The sequence below is a fragment of the Notolepis coatsorum genome (genome assembly GCF_963971535.1).
Source record: "Notolepis coatsorum genome assembly, chromosome: 7".
NCBI classification, from domain to species: domain Eukaryota; kingdom Metazoa; phylum Chordata; class Actinopteri; order Aulopiformes; family Paralepididae; genus Notolepis; species Notolepis coatsorum.
Window position 1 is genome coordinate 78908668 of NC_140171.1, and position 15692 is coordinate 78924359.

At 41.8% G+C, this 15692-nt stretch overlaps 1 protein-coding gene across 3 annotated transcripts in view; it reads right to left on the reverse strand.

Annotated features, from left to right (window-relative positions):
- Positions 1 to 465: 465 nt before the first annotated feature.
- The window catches only part of LOC311231402 (ATP-binding cassette sub-family E member 1), a 71385-nt gene continuing 56158 nt past the window's right edge, over positions 466 to 15692 (reverse strand). For 2 of the 3 annotated variants that reach the window (XM_084317973.1, XM_084317974.1), the window contains exons 14-18: positions 12481 to 12591; positions 8223 to 8365; positions 6113 to 6235; positions 2954 to 3065; positions 466 to 1682 (exon numbers count right to left, since the gene is read on the reverse strand). In XM_084317973.1, the coding sequence (XP_084174099.1) occupies positions 1635 to 1682; positions 2954 to 3065; positions 6113 to 6235; positions 8223 to 8365; positions 12481 to 12591 (537 nt within the window). In that variant the 3' untranslated portion in view covers positions 466 to 1634. The remainder of the gene's footprint in view (positions 1683 to 2953; positions 3066 to 6112; positions 6236 to 8222; positions 8366 to 12480; positions 12592 to 15692) is intronic. The other variant, XM_084317972.1, reaches the window with a different exon arrangement.

Genomic DNA, 15692 nt, shown 5'->3' on the forward strand with positions numbered 1-15692 from the left:
GTCAGGTTTCATATGAAAGTTATTTTTCTGGCCATTTTGAGAGTATAATCTAACCCACAAATGTGATGCTCCAGATACTCACTCAACTAGCTCAAAGGAAGGCCGATCTATAGCTTCTCTAACATAGCAAAACCGTTTTCAGCTGTGCTAACGTAATTGAATTGCACAAGGGCTTTCAAGGTTTTTCTAATCATCCATTAGCTTTCTAACGGAATTACCAAATACAATGTACCATTAGAACACTGGAGTGATGGTTGCTGGAAATGGGCCTCTATACACCCATATAGATATTCCATTAAAAACCAGACGTTTGCAGCTAGAATAGTAATTTACCACATTAACAATGTATAACAGTGTATTTCTGATTAATTTAATGTTATCTTCATTGAAAAAAAAGTGCTTTTCTTAAAGAAAATGACATTTCTAAGTGACCCCAAACTGTTGAACAGTAGTGTATATAGCAGTGATAAGACTCCATGAACAAAATTACCTAAACTATTTTATTTCACTAACTGCATAATCCTGCCTATTGATACGTAGTTAAACTGAGAGTTAATTTAGATGGTTGTTGCAACAATGACAAGATGATTGTGGTAGGGCCTGACATAGGACAATATTGCATAAGCTTTCATGCAATCAAACTGAATATCAGTCAAATAACTTTTCCAGACAACATTAATAGATGACCAATGAAGCTCTCAAGATGGTTTAGTTCTTAGATGATATAAACATCACTTGCCATTTTGATTTACAAAACAACATAAGATAAATTGTCCATCCATCAGTACGAAAGAGTAGCAAATGTAGTAGTAGATATTGAGCTCCATCTAGTGGTAGATTAAGATGACAAAATATACACAAGCTACAATATTTTCAGTTCCATGTTTGATGTGTCAACAGATGTTGAGTAGCTTTTTAGCTAAATAACATTGCCACTTTTGGAAATGTGTCGCACCATTATTGCTCGGTTCATAAAAATAGGATCAAACATTTAATTCTGTCAAACACATGAAAAACAGGTATAATAATTATAATCTCTTCAAAAGTAGCATTTTCCAAAGGGGACAGTGAACTTTGTTGATAAAAATCCATTGATTTAATTTATTATAATAATAAAAAGGAGAACAAAATAAAGCATGGTCATGCACTGGATATAAGTGGATTTATTATCTTTTTAAATGACATGGATTGCTTATCAGGACTGTTGATAAAACACACCTTTGGTTCCCAAAGGTATGTGTATATACTGGTGCTGGTCAGCCCAGGCCCATAGCACAGAGCAAGGGGCTCTTAAAGTTAGTGCTCCCCAGTCCATTCCTCAGCGCCCCCTACAGGCGTAAGCACATTGCTGCTCTGTTCCAGCACTAGCCCATCCAATGAAACCAGCGAGAATAATAATAATAATGAATAGACTGGATGGCTCAGGTATGCTAGAGCTGGGAGCATCCATCCATCCATCCACTAGGGGGCCCCTGGGGAAAGGAGTGGGAAGTCCTGTAATAAAACTGTGGACTCTAGGAAGGCTTGCTGCTGGGTCTCAAGAGTCTCCGTCTGTCTCTCCTCCTCCTCCATGATAGATGAGGCAGAGGGGTAGGGGTAGGAGGAGGAGCTCTCTGATGGAGGGAATGGATCTTTTAGACATCCAGAAAGAAGTAGTTACCGCTCTTCTTCTGCTCCACATCCTGAAGAGAAGATATGAAAAGATGGTTAAGACGGGTGTAGGGTTTGAAATATTATTGAATCTGCTTAGCAAATCCAATTCCTTTCAAATCTCTTATTGAATCTTTTTCACATCATTATTTTGGGTGGGGTGGCAATTCATTGGGTAAAGAATGTGTACTGCTTTATGCACTCAGTGCAGTAGCAAGATATTCTTTCAGTAATGTTGTGCAACATACTGCAGTCTGGATAGCTGTGGTGGAGAAGATAAAGGGAAGCATATAAATTTGTAATTTTCTGATGTTAAATGAAATAGTGGATGTATAGTCCAAGTGGGGGTCCTGAGGGGGGGGGGGGGGGGGGGGAAGGAAAGAGCGAGGAAGAGCGAGCAAGAGCCCATGTATTGTATTTATTATTTTTATGTCTTTTAATCTACATTCATTCTGATTTAATTACTGTCATTATTGTTATTATTATTTCTGTTATTGTCCTGTGATTTATCATTGATTATTACTGTTACTGTATTGTTTGTCTAGTTTCATGTTAAAAAAAGGGAAAATAAAAAACATTTGTTCAAAGTAATGTTGTGCAACAACAAAATCACAACACATAGTATTGATGAGTTGATGATGCTGACTAGTGACATGGTGAATGACTAGTGGCACATTGAAACTAAATAGAAAAGGCATAATAAATTTTTGTTTGGTGGTTTGCTTAGAGTATTTAACCACTGAATAGCTTTAACTGTTTGTAAATAAGGTCAGAGAAGGCGGTCCTGATGACAGAAGAGGTGATAACTTATTTATTTGTCATTGCTAATCAGTCAGCCTACTTAGACAATATAAAGGATCTCTGCCAAATAGGAGACAGATTTCACAGCACTGGTTGCACTCAACCAGAAGAGCTTGTATGGGCAATTTCACGTTGTTATATGCATGACTGTTTGAGGGTTTTCTCTGGTTACATAGTGGAAAAAGTTACATAGTGTAGCACAGTTCCTGCAGGTTTATTTAAACAAGTTACATTTAAAACTTAAGACCTTTTAAGACCACTTTGAGTTTCACAACCATACTGGCATACTTGCAGCTGGGACATTTCCCCCAAACGTATTGCAACATAGTAAGTAACTTCCTAATCCAGTACATTTTTAAGACTTATCAAAATCATATTTAAGACCTTAAGATTTCTTTAAGGCCTACAATTCCGATTATAAAATGTAAGACATTAAATTAAGAAATTAAGCTGCGGGAACCCTATGTAAAAATTATTGAGAATAAAACAGAGCATTCCGTACCTTGATGGAATTCATCTTGTTGATTCTTGGTCGGAAGTTGTTAGGGTCTCTCCTGAATGTGATCTCCAGCAGTGATAAGAACTTATTCATCCCAGCCAGTAAGCTCTGTGGCCTGAGAACAGAACGAGAGGAGATGAGACTGAAGGAATGAGTTCAGCACTCCTAGGGTCAACATTGTTTTGTTTATTTATTATTTTTTAAACTAACATTCCAAGACAAAGGAATTGTTTTTCCGATAGTTAAGACATTGCCAACTTAAATCAGACATTTGTTGTAAGTACTATAGGGAGGTGTAGTGGTGTACTATAGGGAGGTGTAGTGGTTACGTCATTGCCGTTTTTCGTGTTCCACCCTCTGTCCAACCCAATGCATTTCCCCATTGCCCATTTCTAAATTGTCTAGTTTAAAACAAATAAAGCATTAACATTGGCACGGTGTACCTTTCTGTGCTTATTCAGCCACAATCTATAGCTCAACATGAAAATATTCGCAATTAATCATTAAAAAAAAATCGCCAAATTTTATTTCAATAAAAAATGCTTAAAGTGCCACTTGCAGGTTAAACCCTACTCTTCAATTATGGGTAGTTTACGTCATTGGTATCTAATTTCATTATTATTTTCCATTTGACGCCGGAAATTCCACTCAGAAAGGGTTAAAAATGTCCACGCACGAATAACATGTATGGAGCCAATCAAAAAGTCTCTCTTATCAGACGTGATCAGTGCCGTGACGTCACTGAAGGTAACTTTTCCCTACTTCTCATCCACTACAATGGAGTTTCACGAGTGCAGAAAGCCATTTCCTTGATCCAAATGGATGCCTTACAAGACAAAAATGGGTTTAATCGTCGGAGAGACTTTGATGGACCTCTACTACTGCATTTTTGGTTGAAACAAAAGGTAGTTATTAGGTTTTTAATGTCGTAAAAAAACAACTACATTTACCACTAGGCAGCCTGTTGTTCAGTACAGCAGCGCTATTGGCTGTCGCCTTATCCCCGTCACGGGTCATAGTACCAAGCTAGCTAGCTAACATTAGCATTACGTCAACTGTCGTGAACGATTTTAAATCGGGGCATGTAGAAGAGTTTCGGGAACGAGTAAAATGTGCAGGTCCTCTTCTCAGACCTGTGGGGCAAAGCACTGCACGCATCATGCCGGCTAGCAAGCTACACATCACGGCATGTTGATAGCACGATAGTAGCCCCTTTCGTGACTGATGCACTCGGTGCATCACAGTCACGAAACGGCCTACCACGATAGCTAACTAACGTTACAAGCTCAAACACCTTATAACTACTACTACTGTCGTGTCCATAAGTTCCCTGGCAGAATACTTTGTTTGTGAGGACAAAGGTATACAGGAGTTAGGAGTTTCGAGAATGCCGGCTAGCAAGCTAGCTACTAACGTTATATACACAATATGTACAACGACACAATGATTTACATTAGTATTTACAAATATGGTAACGTGGTTGTGGCTTTTACAAATAGTGGTTAGCTTTAGAGATAAATGGCTATGATCACGGAGCAATAGTGTTAGGTGAAACAGATACTAGATCCTCGGCTAGTAGTAACAAGAAGGCTCTTTGCTTCCTGCCTGTGATTCTCAGCGCCCCTCGCTGCCCTGATACCTTGTGTGACGTCATCATTAAGATGACGCACGCTATGAAACATGGATTAAAATATGCATGTGTGTGGTGGTTGTGGTTGGGCGGACAAAATGTTTGATAAAAACGCTAAAACTGGGTCAATTTCGATAATTTTTCCCCCTCTTCATGAAAGTCACCGTTGGCCTAGTCCACATTGTTTATTGAACAAAAATACAACCTGCAAGTGGGCCTTTAAACAATAATGTTAGAAGGGAACTCATTTTGTGCAAAAGTGGAACGTTTTTCAAATTCCATGCGGCAGAATTGTTACAATAGCCGATAATCTATAAAGGCAGGCTGTTCTTCCTTAGGAGGCTCAGGTCTTTTAATGTGTGTGGGGAAATGTTGTTTATGTTTTATCAGGCAGTGGTGTCAAGTGTGCTCCTCTACGCCGCTGTCTGTTGGGGTGGTAATACCACGGCCAGGGATACCAGACGGCTGGATAAGCTGGTCAAGAAGGCTGGCTCAGTGGTAGGGAGGAGACTGGACCCACTGGGGACCATGGTGGAGAGCCGCACTCAGAGCAAGCTGCTGGCCATCATGGGCAATACCAACCACCCTCTCCACCACACCCTGGTGGGGCAGAGCAGCAGTCGCAGCGGACGGCTCATCTCCCTGCACTCACGGACTGAGCGGCACAGGAGGTCCTTTGTCCCCACAGCCATCAGACTGTACAACAGCGTATTATAGTTACACCTGTTTTTACACCTGTTTTTACATCTGTTTTTACACCTGTTTTTATACACCTGCTTTTATCTAATCACGCTCCTATTTTAATTTTAATTTTAATATTGATGGGTATGATTTAATTGAATTTTATCATGTACTTATTTTAATTCATGATGCAGACATAACGTGTAACTACTGTATGGGAATGGTCAATGTCTGTATACTATGTGAGCTGCGAGATACCCTGAATTTCCCCAAGGGGATTAATAAAGTATCTATCTATCTATCTATCTATCTATCTATCTATCTATCTATCTAATCTATTTTCCCAATGATGAATCCCTATACGGGTGGAACAACCGGTGACGTCAGACTACACCTCCCTATTGTAGAAATAACAGCATCTCTCTCTGGCCAAATGCCATGTCTGGGCCCTGGCACTAGCGCATACAAATTAAATGGACTTGTGATTAATGTTGTTAGTTACACCTATTCTATAACACATCAAAATGTCTGCTGTGACAAAGGTATATTGCAAAGAGATTCAATCTAAAGTGTGCACTTTCTTATGTACACAACACAGTGCAGTGCAGTGCAGAGGGTGGTGAAAACCACCTAATGCATCATCGGTACATCACTCCCTGCAATTGAGACTGTCTAGCACAAATGGTGTCTGAGGAAGGCACCTCTCACCACAGACTATTTGCCCTCCTCCCCTCTGGGAGGCACTATATGAATCTCAGTTTCAGGACCAGCTGGCTCAGGAACAGCAGTCAGCTGCTGGGAGACAATATACTGGTTAAATTAAGTGGAATGATGAGCAGTGTGAATCTCACGTGTTGGCTATGGTGGTCCTGGAGGGGATACCGTCGAACACAATGACCCGATCTGCCAGGTAGGTGGCCATGATGAAGTCGTGCTCCACCACGAAGGCCGTCTTCTTTGCATGGAGGATAAATCTAAGAAACAATGGCAATGTTACAAAATGTTCAGTTTTTGCCCAAAACATGCAGTCCCTTTACAACAGTGATGGACAATCACTTTTTATATGAAAGTTGTAACTGAGGGGTACAATTCCCTGACTGTATTACTAGATATGATACTTACTACCACTACCTTTGTACTTAATATTCGGCCACCCAGTACACGGCATAAATATATTATCATGAACACTCTCACGTAGATGAAACGGATCCAACACAAATGTACGAATTAGAAACAGGTCTTTATTTCCTACACAGCGATGGTGTGTAGAATAAGCACTTAATCACTTAATTACATTTATGAATTGAAATAGTATGCACTTTTATGGCAAGGAGTATTCGTCGGTATATCAATAGAGAATGTCCAATCTCTGAAGGCGCAGGTGGTAAATATACGACCTGGAATAGTTAAGGAATAACAGCAATGATACTTTAATGATTATAGGCTGGATACACTAGAGGGGGTTAATCCGGTCGCTTGTAAGCCGACAGGAGTAGGAGGGGGGGGGGGGGGGTAGAATCCGGCTGCCTCGTCCGGCCAAGGGTATCCCAGGTGAACCCACTGTAGTGCCGTTCAATGCGCCGGCGATCCTTGGACCACAGATGAAAGCAGGTGGACTCTTTGTGGGCCGGCTCTCTCCGGTCCACGGGGGAGAGACGTGAAGAGACCTCGTCTTGCAGAGCGTCTCCTCACCTTGCGTCCTCTCCAGGGGGGGGGGTTCCAACACACGGCAGTGTCTGGGGTCTTTATCCATGGAATAATCAAAGTATCCAAAGCATAATCCGTGCCTGGGAAGGCGGGCTGTCGTCGGTAGAATAATCCGGTATACAGGTCCACTCGCTCGTCGGCTCTGGGGCTCCTCGGGTGCAGCTTCACATAGGGTCAACCACCCTGGGTGAGCAGCCAGTTCTCTGCCCGAAACGATGGGGTACCGACTACGGTAGTATTCTCACCGCACGAAGCACTATATATTAACAGACTATTATTAGCTTAATAGACTACGTCCAACTCGACGATATAGTGCCAAATATGACTATTCAAATATTAATATACACGATGTCTCAATACCGATGGTAGGCGAACTTGGCCTTACTCCCACACGTGGCGTCGCGGGGAGGCTTTACGTCTGTGACTCTATTGGAGGGTAAGAAACTGGACTGAAAAGAAAGTCCTACTTTAGTAGCGCAGTATATATACGCACTATGAACAAATAGTCCCATTAGTGGTGCGGTAGCCAAATTCCTACGCGGAACTAGGACTTGTTCGTACATGTCGAGCGGTACGTTTGAACTGGGTCTGAGGGGTATGGCAGCCTGGCACCAAGGTCTCGACCAATAGTAGAATGGAGACTATTATGGGATGTTCAGTAGGCTAGAATGGATATTCAATGCATATTGTACAAGGAATATACAAGGGATATCAGGGAATATTAGAGAATATACAAATACAATTAAATATATATATATAAATAAATATATATATTCGGTTTAATCTGGCCCTTCACAACAAAAGTACATAATGCATAAAATATGTCAATTGCTAAATGTTTATTTCTATTGACAAGCAATGGAAATGTAGTGCTTTCTTCTGGAAAGTCTGTATGTGGGCTTGTTTTTTGATTATATAAATCTGGGTTATATTCACACATTCATTTGTAGATGGAAACTGAGCTTTCCTAACACATTGTGAATTATTATACTGTAGGTCTGTTTCTCTTACAGCTACAAAATACAGCAAATGCAATTAAACTCATATCTACCAATTGTCTAGTGTTGGTCATGGTATCAAGAGACTAGATAATACAAATGTGATTCCATTGCCTTTTTATACCCATTGATTAACATTTGTATCACTGACTCAGCCTTTAGCCCACTTCAAATATTTACATTGTCAACTAGGATGAGTCACCCAGCAATTTAAATGTTAAAAAGTGAACCATATCTCTAGGTGGGTGTGATTTACCGCTTGACAACCCTGGCGGCCATGAGACGCTGTTCCGAGTCCAGATAGGCAGAGGGCTCGTCTATTAGGTAGACATCAGCTGGCTTCCCCAGACACAGAGCCAAGGCTACCCTCTGCAACTCACCCCCCGACAGGTTCTGGACCTACAGCCACAACACAAACACAGGCATGATTAGAATCAGCATATTTTCCCTACAACAGTCCCAAACTACAATTTGACAACTTTCATCCCTAAGTGAAGAACTACTGTCCCAAATCCTGTAAATGTGGCTGAATATGAATTCAGCCTTTATTCATCTACTGGCCCGGGACGGTCATGTATTGTGTACCATCCCACATTAGGGCCAAGGGGGTCAAGAGCGAGAGAGGGAAAAAAGGAGTAAACATTGAAATCAAATGTTTAAATTTTATGCCAGTTTTCAGTGGATGTGTAAGACTTTTGCCAGATGTTATTTCTACTGCACCTCCCCGCAGATGTATCTCTAGCCCTGTGCCGAGTCTCTGCTTATCTACTACAGAAACTCAGTTGACCAAATGACATCTGTTGACAACATTGGCAGGTCCTGGCCACCTGAAACCAGCACCTTCAACACAAATTGGATAGATATTGAATCAGGACCTTGTGAATTGAAATCCAATCGGGTAATCGGTGACAATGCCCAGCCCTATGTCACACACTAGGGCTGGGCGATACGGCCTCTAAATGATATCACGATATTTTTTGGCTATGTTACGATACACGATGTACATCACAATATTTTGACATTTCCTCTAAAGCCCTTAAAAATGCTTGATTTAATCCTTTGAAGCATACAGTCACGCTAACATGCCGATTAAAATAGTCCCTGCAACATATGTCTGCATTAAAAAATTATTTTAAACGTTTCTAAAAGATTGGTCTGACAGTAATACAGAAAAAAAATGTCCATGTCTGCACGGTACCTACTCGGCTCGGTAGTACCCCCCATAGATTAGATATTATCAGCAATGTTATAACATCCTACTGGTAAACGAAACACTGTAAAGGTGTGTGTGCATAATCATATATATACTTACTTTTTTTTTTTTTTTTAAACTTTGACCAGTCACCTGGTTCTTTTAGCGTTTATCGCTTTTTCTTCGCATTCATACTTGGTCAAGTTCGACCGACAGAGCAGGCTGAAAGGGTTCAGATGGGGGGGAAAGACACTCTGGGAAAGGCACGGCTGCCGTCCGGGATTCGAACGCGCTCAGCCCCAGATCCACGCGAGCGCGGTTGTCCACGGCGCTGAAATAGCACTTGCGGTACGTGGTGAGCTACTGGAGCTCCCCTATACTTACTTTTTAATTGCATGAAACATTATGAAGTATTCCCTTATGCCGCTTTTCCACGGTCTGCACGGTACCTACTCGGCTCGGTAGTACCCCCCATAGATTAGATAGATATAAAGACGGTGTAGCTGGGGCGCCGTGACGTCATCTTCAACGCAAGACAGAGGATTTCGACACTAGCTATCAAGCTACTGTATGAATCCAGTGCCTTATTAGCTCAATTCAGGGATTAAAGCAAAAAAAAATCTCCTGACTGAACTTTTTTTCTGGCCAAGTCATATTCTTATTTTAACATCTACTGTATTTTTTTTTAATAGTGTTAGCGTTTTAAGGGAGCCTACTTGTAGAGCGAGCCTACTGTCCTGACTGTGACTATAGACCCTACTGTTGTGTGCTGGAGAGCGTGAATGCAAGTCTTGTGGCTAGCTTCTGATTGATGGCGAGCTAGCACCCCTCCCCACTTTGAACCATGAACTAAACGGCTTGTTATCATACAAACAAGGGACTAAACACGTTTCGCAATTATGCCACAACAACAATGGACAGTCTCCTCCCCACCGTTTGTATATATTTATTTACCACCCACTCACTCACCCCCTCCTAATGTACAGTCTCCTCCTCATCATATGTATATATTTACTGTTAGGATCTCTGGGTAACAGTACTGTATATTTGCATATCGTATATGTGACAAAATGTAACAGTACTATTACTATATACCTGTAAGGCATGTATGTCCCTATGTCATAAATGTCATGTATGTGTATGTCATAAATGTCACTATGAATTGAAAATGGGGGACCCTGATGATGTAAACAAGACAAACGCCTTTCTCTGGTCTACATCCCCTTAACAATTGTGTGTATTGCTACTGGATTTACAAGATCCAGAGTGAATGAATGAATGAAAACTTTATTTAATACACGAGACCCTCTTCTTGGGACCAAGTAAGGTTGTCGATAATCCAATGTATAGTTACAACCCCCCCCCATCCCACCCAACCACATCCAATGTACAGTTTCTTCGTCAAATGTATATACTCTTTTTAGACTATTTTTGTATCACAAACAATAGGCTACTGTATTTGTAAATCTGGTATGTCATAAATGTATAGATGTAGCAGTATTGTCTATCTGTATGTCATGTGTGTCATATATGTTATGATGAACTGAAAATGGGGGACCCTGATGTAAACAAGACGAAAGTCTTTCTCTGGTCTGCATCCCCTTAACAATTGTGTGTATTGAGCTGTACTGTACCCATTCTGCAATCTGTTAATAACAATCAATCAATATTTAACAGATTGCAGAATGGGTACAATACAGTACAGCTCAATACACACAATTGTTAAGGGGATGCAGACCAGAGAAAGACGTTCGTCTTGTTTACATCAGGGTCCCCCGTTTTCAATTCATAGTGACATACATGACATACAGGTATATAGTAATGTTACATTTGTGACATATATGATATGCAAATATACAGTACTGTTACCCAGAGATCTCCCGGACAAATGGGAGAAAGACGTTTATTGAGCTTAAAAACAATTGATAACGCAAATAACGTTCTGATTAACAAAGTCATTCGTTTTGTGGCATTAACGTTATCTAGATTTATCAACATTCATACATTTATCAGAAAGCGAGCGGCGCAAGCACACACACGAAACACCACCAACAACAACGACAACAACACACTGCTTGTCGCGTAAATAACGTTCTGATTAACAAAAGGCATTCGTTTTGTGGCATTCACGTTACCTAGATGTATCAATAGCAATAGTAATATATATGTTTCTTTAGACTAGAATAAGTCAAATGAACTTACGGTCTCGTAAAAGTTGCCGCATGTTGTTGATGAGTCAAGTTTACTCGCGAGTAGAGCTAGACGCTAGAGAGTCTCAAAATGGGCGCTTCCCATTGGTGCTGAGCACAGCGGAGGCGGGTGAAAGGGCTGTAAACAAGAACAATCTCGCCTTCTGGTTGGTTGCATTTGCCTGAGAATTTGCCGATTGCTCGCAAATGACTGTTTGGTGCGGCCGCGGTAGGGGAAAAAAGGATATTTGACGCCTCTGATTGGCTCAGGTTAAAATCCGTCACGACTCCGAATCAAATGACGGAATCTCCAAATCAAATGGACGGATATCCGTCCCAAGACGGAACGCTTTAATGCCTGGCTCAATTACACTAGCTGCAATGCTAACCGTTAGAACGCGAGGCTACTACCAGTTCATCCACCTCGGCGCCTCCATATTCCATTGACGTTTCTGAATAAAACATGTAGGGCTAACGTTTAAACTCGCGAAGCTCTCTCGACTTCTCACACTCTCGTATCCCCGGCTGTCTCCTCAAAACAAACCTGTGGCGCCGCCTCTCCGTCTCTGGGTGGGTGTGCGCGCGCGTGCGTAAGTGCGTGTAAGTTGGGGCGAGTGTGTGCATTTTTTTTTCTTTGAGGGGGAGAGACGAGAAACTGAGAGAGTAAAGGCAAGCGCTGCGCCAAAGTAAGTCATCTCAACCGCAGCGGCTTATAAACTGATGTGAGGGATTGTGAGAAACATCACAATGTCCGCGATACGTTTAAAAAGTTTATGAACTGTACCCGATATTTATTTAATATCGTCATATCGCCAGCCCCCACCACACACTATTCTATTTGGATGCTGTGTCCATCCCATTGCGGTCCATGTTTAGGTTGTGTGCAGCACTGAAACAGTTACCATATTCAAATAATTATGCCATCTTATAACACTGAAAATGGAAAAACTGAATATGAAATATTGAGACTACACTTGTTTTGGGAAGACATTAGGTGAAATGACAATGGATATATTATAGACACTTTAATCTCTCCCTTTCTCTAGCCATGGGGGCAATGTCGTCACTGTTTTCCAAAGACCAAATTATTAAACATAGAAGAAACCACTGAATGTGGACAGATTGTAACTCACGTTTTGGTCGATGATGCTCTCAATCTGCATGGGCTTCATGACGTCTGTGACAAACTGAGGGTGTGTGTAGGCATCACGAATCTTGTCATGAAGCAGGGCCCTCACACTGCCCTACAGACAGAAAGATAGACAGATGGTGAGTGATCAGGCAGGAGTAGTGATACATTTACATTTTGTCATTTAGCTGATGCTTTTATCCAAAGTTCTATATGACAAGTCAGCAGAAAGGGTACAACTCTTTCAGCTGAGTAACAATGTTCATCAAAGTGTTGAAACTTGCTGCAGTGTTTGTTGAGTGCATAGTAGTAGAGGCATATTAGTATATTAGGAAGAGTGCATGATAGTAGAGGACAGTAAGAAGGTTAGTGTTTTTCTTTGTTATTTTCAAGTAGTGTCTTTAGTTGATGGCAAAAGATCGGCCATGTTTCAGCTGTCCTAACTGTGGTTTGTTCCATCATTGTGGAGCGAGGACAGAGAATAGGCGACTTCTCCTTGATGACCCTCCTGGAGCTCGTATAGGAGTGGGTCTGAGACGGCCAGAAGATGAAGAGCGGAGAGGTCTTGAGCGTGTGTAGTTAGAGACCATTGACCGGAGGTAGGGGGGAACCGCTCCCTTCACTGCGCTCTTATGTCAGGATTTGGCCAGCAGGTGAAGCAATTTGGTTTTGCTTAGGTTCAGTTTGAGGTGGTTGGTCGTTATTCCAGACAGATGTCAGTACAGAGCCAACCACTCCCAGGCTGCCAACAGGTCCAGGAGAATCAGGACAAAGGAGAGGCTGCTATGAGGGCCATCTCTGTGGATTGACCAGTCCTGGAGCCTGACTGATTAGGGTCTAGGACAGGGTTCGAAATTAACATGGGCTTGGGGCAAAATGCCCTCGAAAATTGACCAAATGCCCTCGAAAATCAGTTAAGGGGGGCAAGAAAAGCCCCCCCGACAGTTTACTAATTATATATATAATTATATATATGATCTACAGTGCGAGCATTTCCCTCGTATTTGCCCCTAATAAGTGTGTGTGCGCGAACCGGAAAAATAATTTACTCGCAGTGTGCGAGATGAGTGAAGATTACAAAACAGCTCCGCTGTTAGTCCCACATTACACAAGGCGCATAAACGTCCAATCACAGTAGCGCTGGAAAACAAAGTCACGGTACCGGCATAGGCAAGTTATACATTCAGAATCAGACAACGCAAAAAATGCAGCCAGCCATGAAGCCCATTCATTTTTATTTTGAGCAAAAGAGAGACGAGGAGAAAGAGGAATCCGGCTGACATGGCTTTTGAAGTGATATTCGCACATGTTTTTGCGGGTCCAGTCCCCACGGTATGTTGACAGAATTTGCAAAACACCTTATCGACTGAAGCATAAGTCATTAGGATACTGCTCTGCTCTGAATTTAGGGATTAGTGGGGAATTTCTTCCGACGTTAACGACGCACCGCAGCTAGACGCTTGGAAATTTCTCCGTGTTGTGTGTAACACGCAGTGGTCCCCGCCTCCCTCCCTCCAACAAACGTTCCACCCAAAAACAGAATTTCAATTTCATAATGAATTAAATAATTGCATAAAGAATTTTCAATGTTCCATCATCTAATAATATATTCCATTACCTTTCCTATCTGTATCAAAGTCAAAATGTTGGTATCATAACAACACTACAACATACAAAAGCAGCTTGACAACCGATATCCTTTGCGTCTAGTAGGCATGGGCCAATTTGTGATCTTGGTGGTATGTGCTATTTGCACAGATGTTTGGCCCTTGAATGAATGAATTAATGAAAACTTTATTAACAGATTGCAGAATGGGTACAGTACGGCTCAATACACACAATTGTTAAGGGGATGCAGACCAGAGAACATCAGGGTCCCCCATTTTCAATTCATAGTGTGCACACGCACAGTATAATATGCATGTGATAAATAGTTAATAAACTCTGCGTTACTTGAACAATTTTCACTGTGCTCCTAAATTTCTTTGTGTGCTCCTAAATTTTTATTTAGATTTTATTTATTTACATTTGATTTAGGAGCACATGTACTCCTTGGGAAAAAGGTTAGCGTAGAGCCCTATATATGGAGACATTAACATTACGTTAGCAAACATAGGGACGAAGACTGTAAAAAAAAGTGTCAATGTTTTATAATCTTTATGTTAATTTTCATCATAAAAATGCTGTGCCCCCGAAATACAAAAAAATGCCCCTGAAAATCAATTAAGGGGCAAAAAAAGCCCCGATTTCTTTTTTTAAATGTCTAACCCTGGTCTAGGAGGTCATTCTGTAAGAGATAATCGGTAAGTTGGTTCGATACAGCATGCTCAAGTGATTTAGAAAGGAAGTAGAGAGACAGGGAGATAGTGGTCTATGCTGGTGGAGTTCATGGTTGGTCTTTTTTATGAGCGGTGCAACTCTGGCTTGTTTTAGGGAGCTGGGAACCACCCAAGAGTTGATGGTTGCAGTTAGGAATGGGAGGATGTCTGGTGCTATGATCTCAAGGAGTGGGGAGGGTATCAGGTCCAGCTGGCATGTAGTGGGACGGTTCGATGTTACCAGTGTCAAGGTCTCAGTGTCTGTAATGAGAAATATGACAGAATGAAGGATGAGGTTCTTGACTCAGCATTTGGAATAAGTGGGAATTGGGAAAAGGAGCTGCGTATGTTCTCCACCTTTTTCTCAAAGAATATTGCAAATCTTCGGCAGAGAGAGGAGGGAGGAAGGAGGACATAGTGGCGTGGAGTTTTCAAAGGTTCTTAGCTGAGGCCTCGATCTTATGGTGAAAAAAATAAGCTTTGGCAGTAGTAATGGTTTTGGAGAAAGCTAACAAGAGGTTGTGATAGGTGGTGATGTCACCAGTGAGGCGTGTCTTTCTATACTTCCTCTCTGCCACTCAGGACCTGTCTTTCTTCTCTCACTGCATCCGACAGCCATGGACTGGGTGGGGAACTGCGGGCAGGCTTCTCGGCGAGAGGACAGAGCTTGTCGAAGGAGTTTGAGAGGGCTGAGAGGAGGGTAGAGGTTGCCGTATCTGGGGGGAGAGCAGAGAAAGTCTCGCTCAATAGTAGAGCGGATAGGATGTCGGAGGAGAGGGTGGAGGGGGATAGGGAGCGCAAGTTGCATCGGAATGAGACGGTTTGGGTTGGAGTGGATGGTTTAGAGTTAAGCATAAGAGTTAGTGAGAAGGATATAAAGACGTTTTCTGATACATTG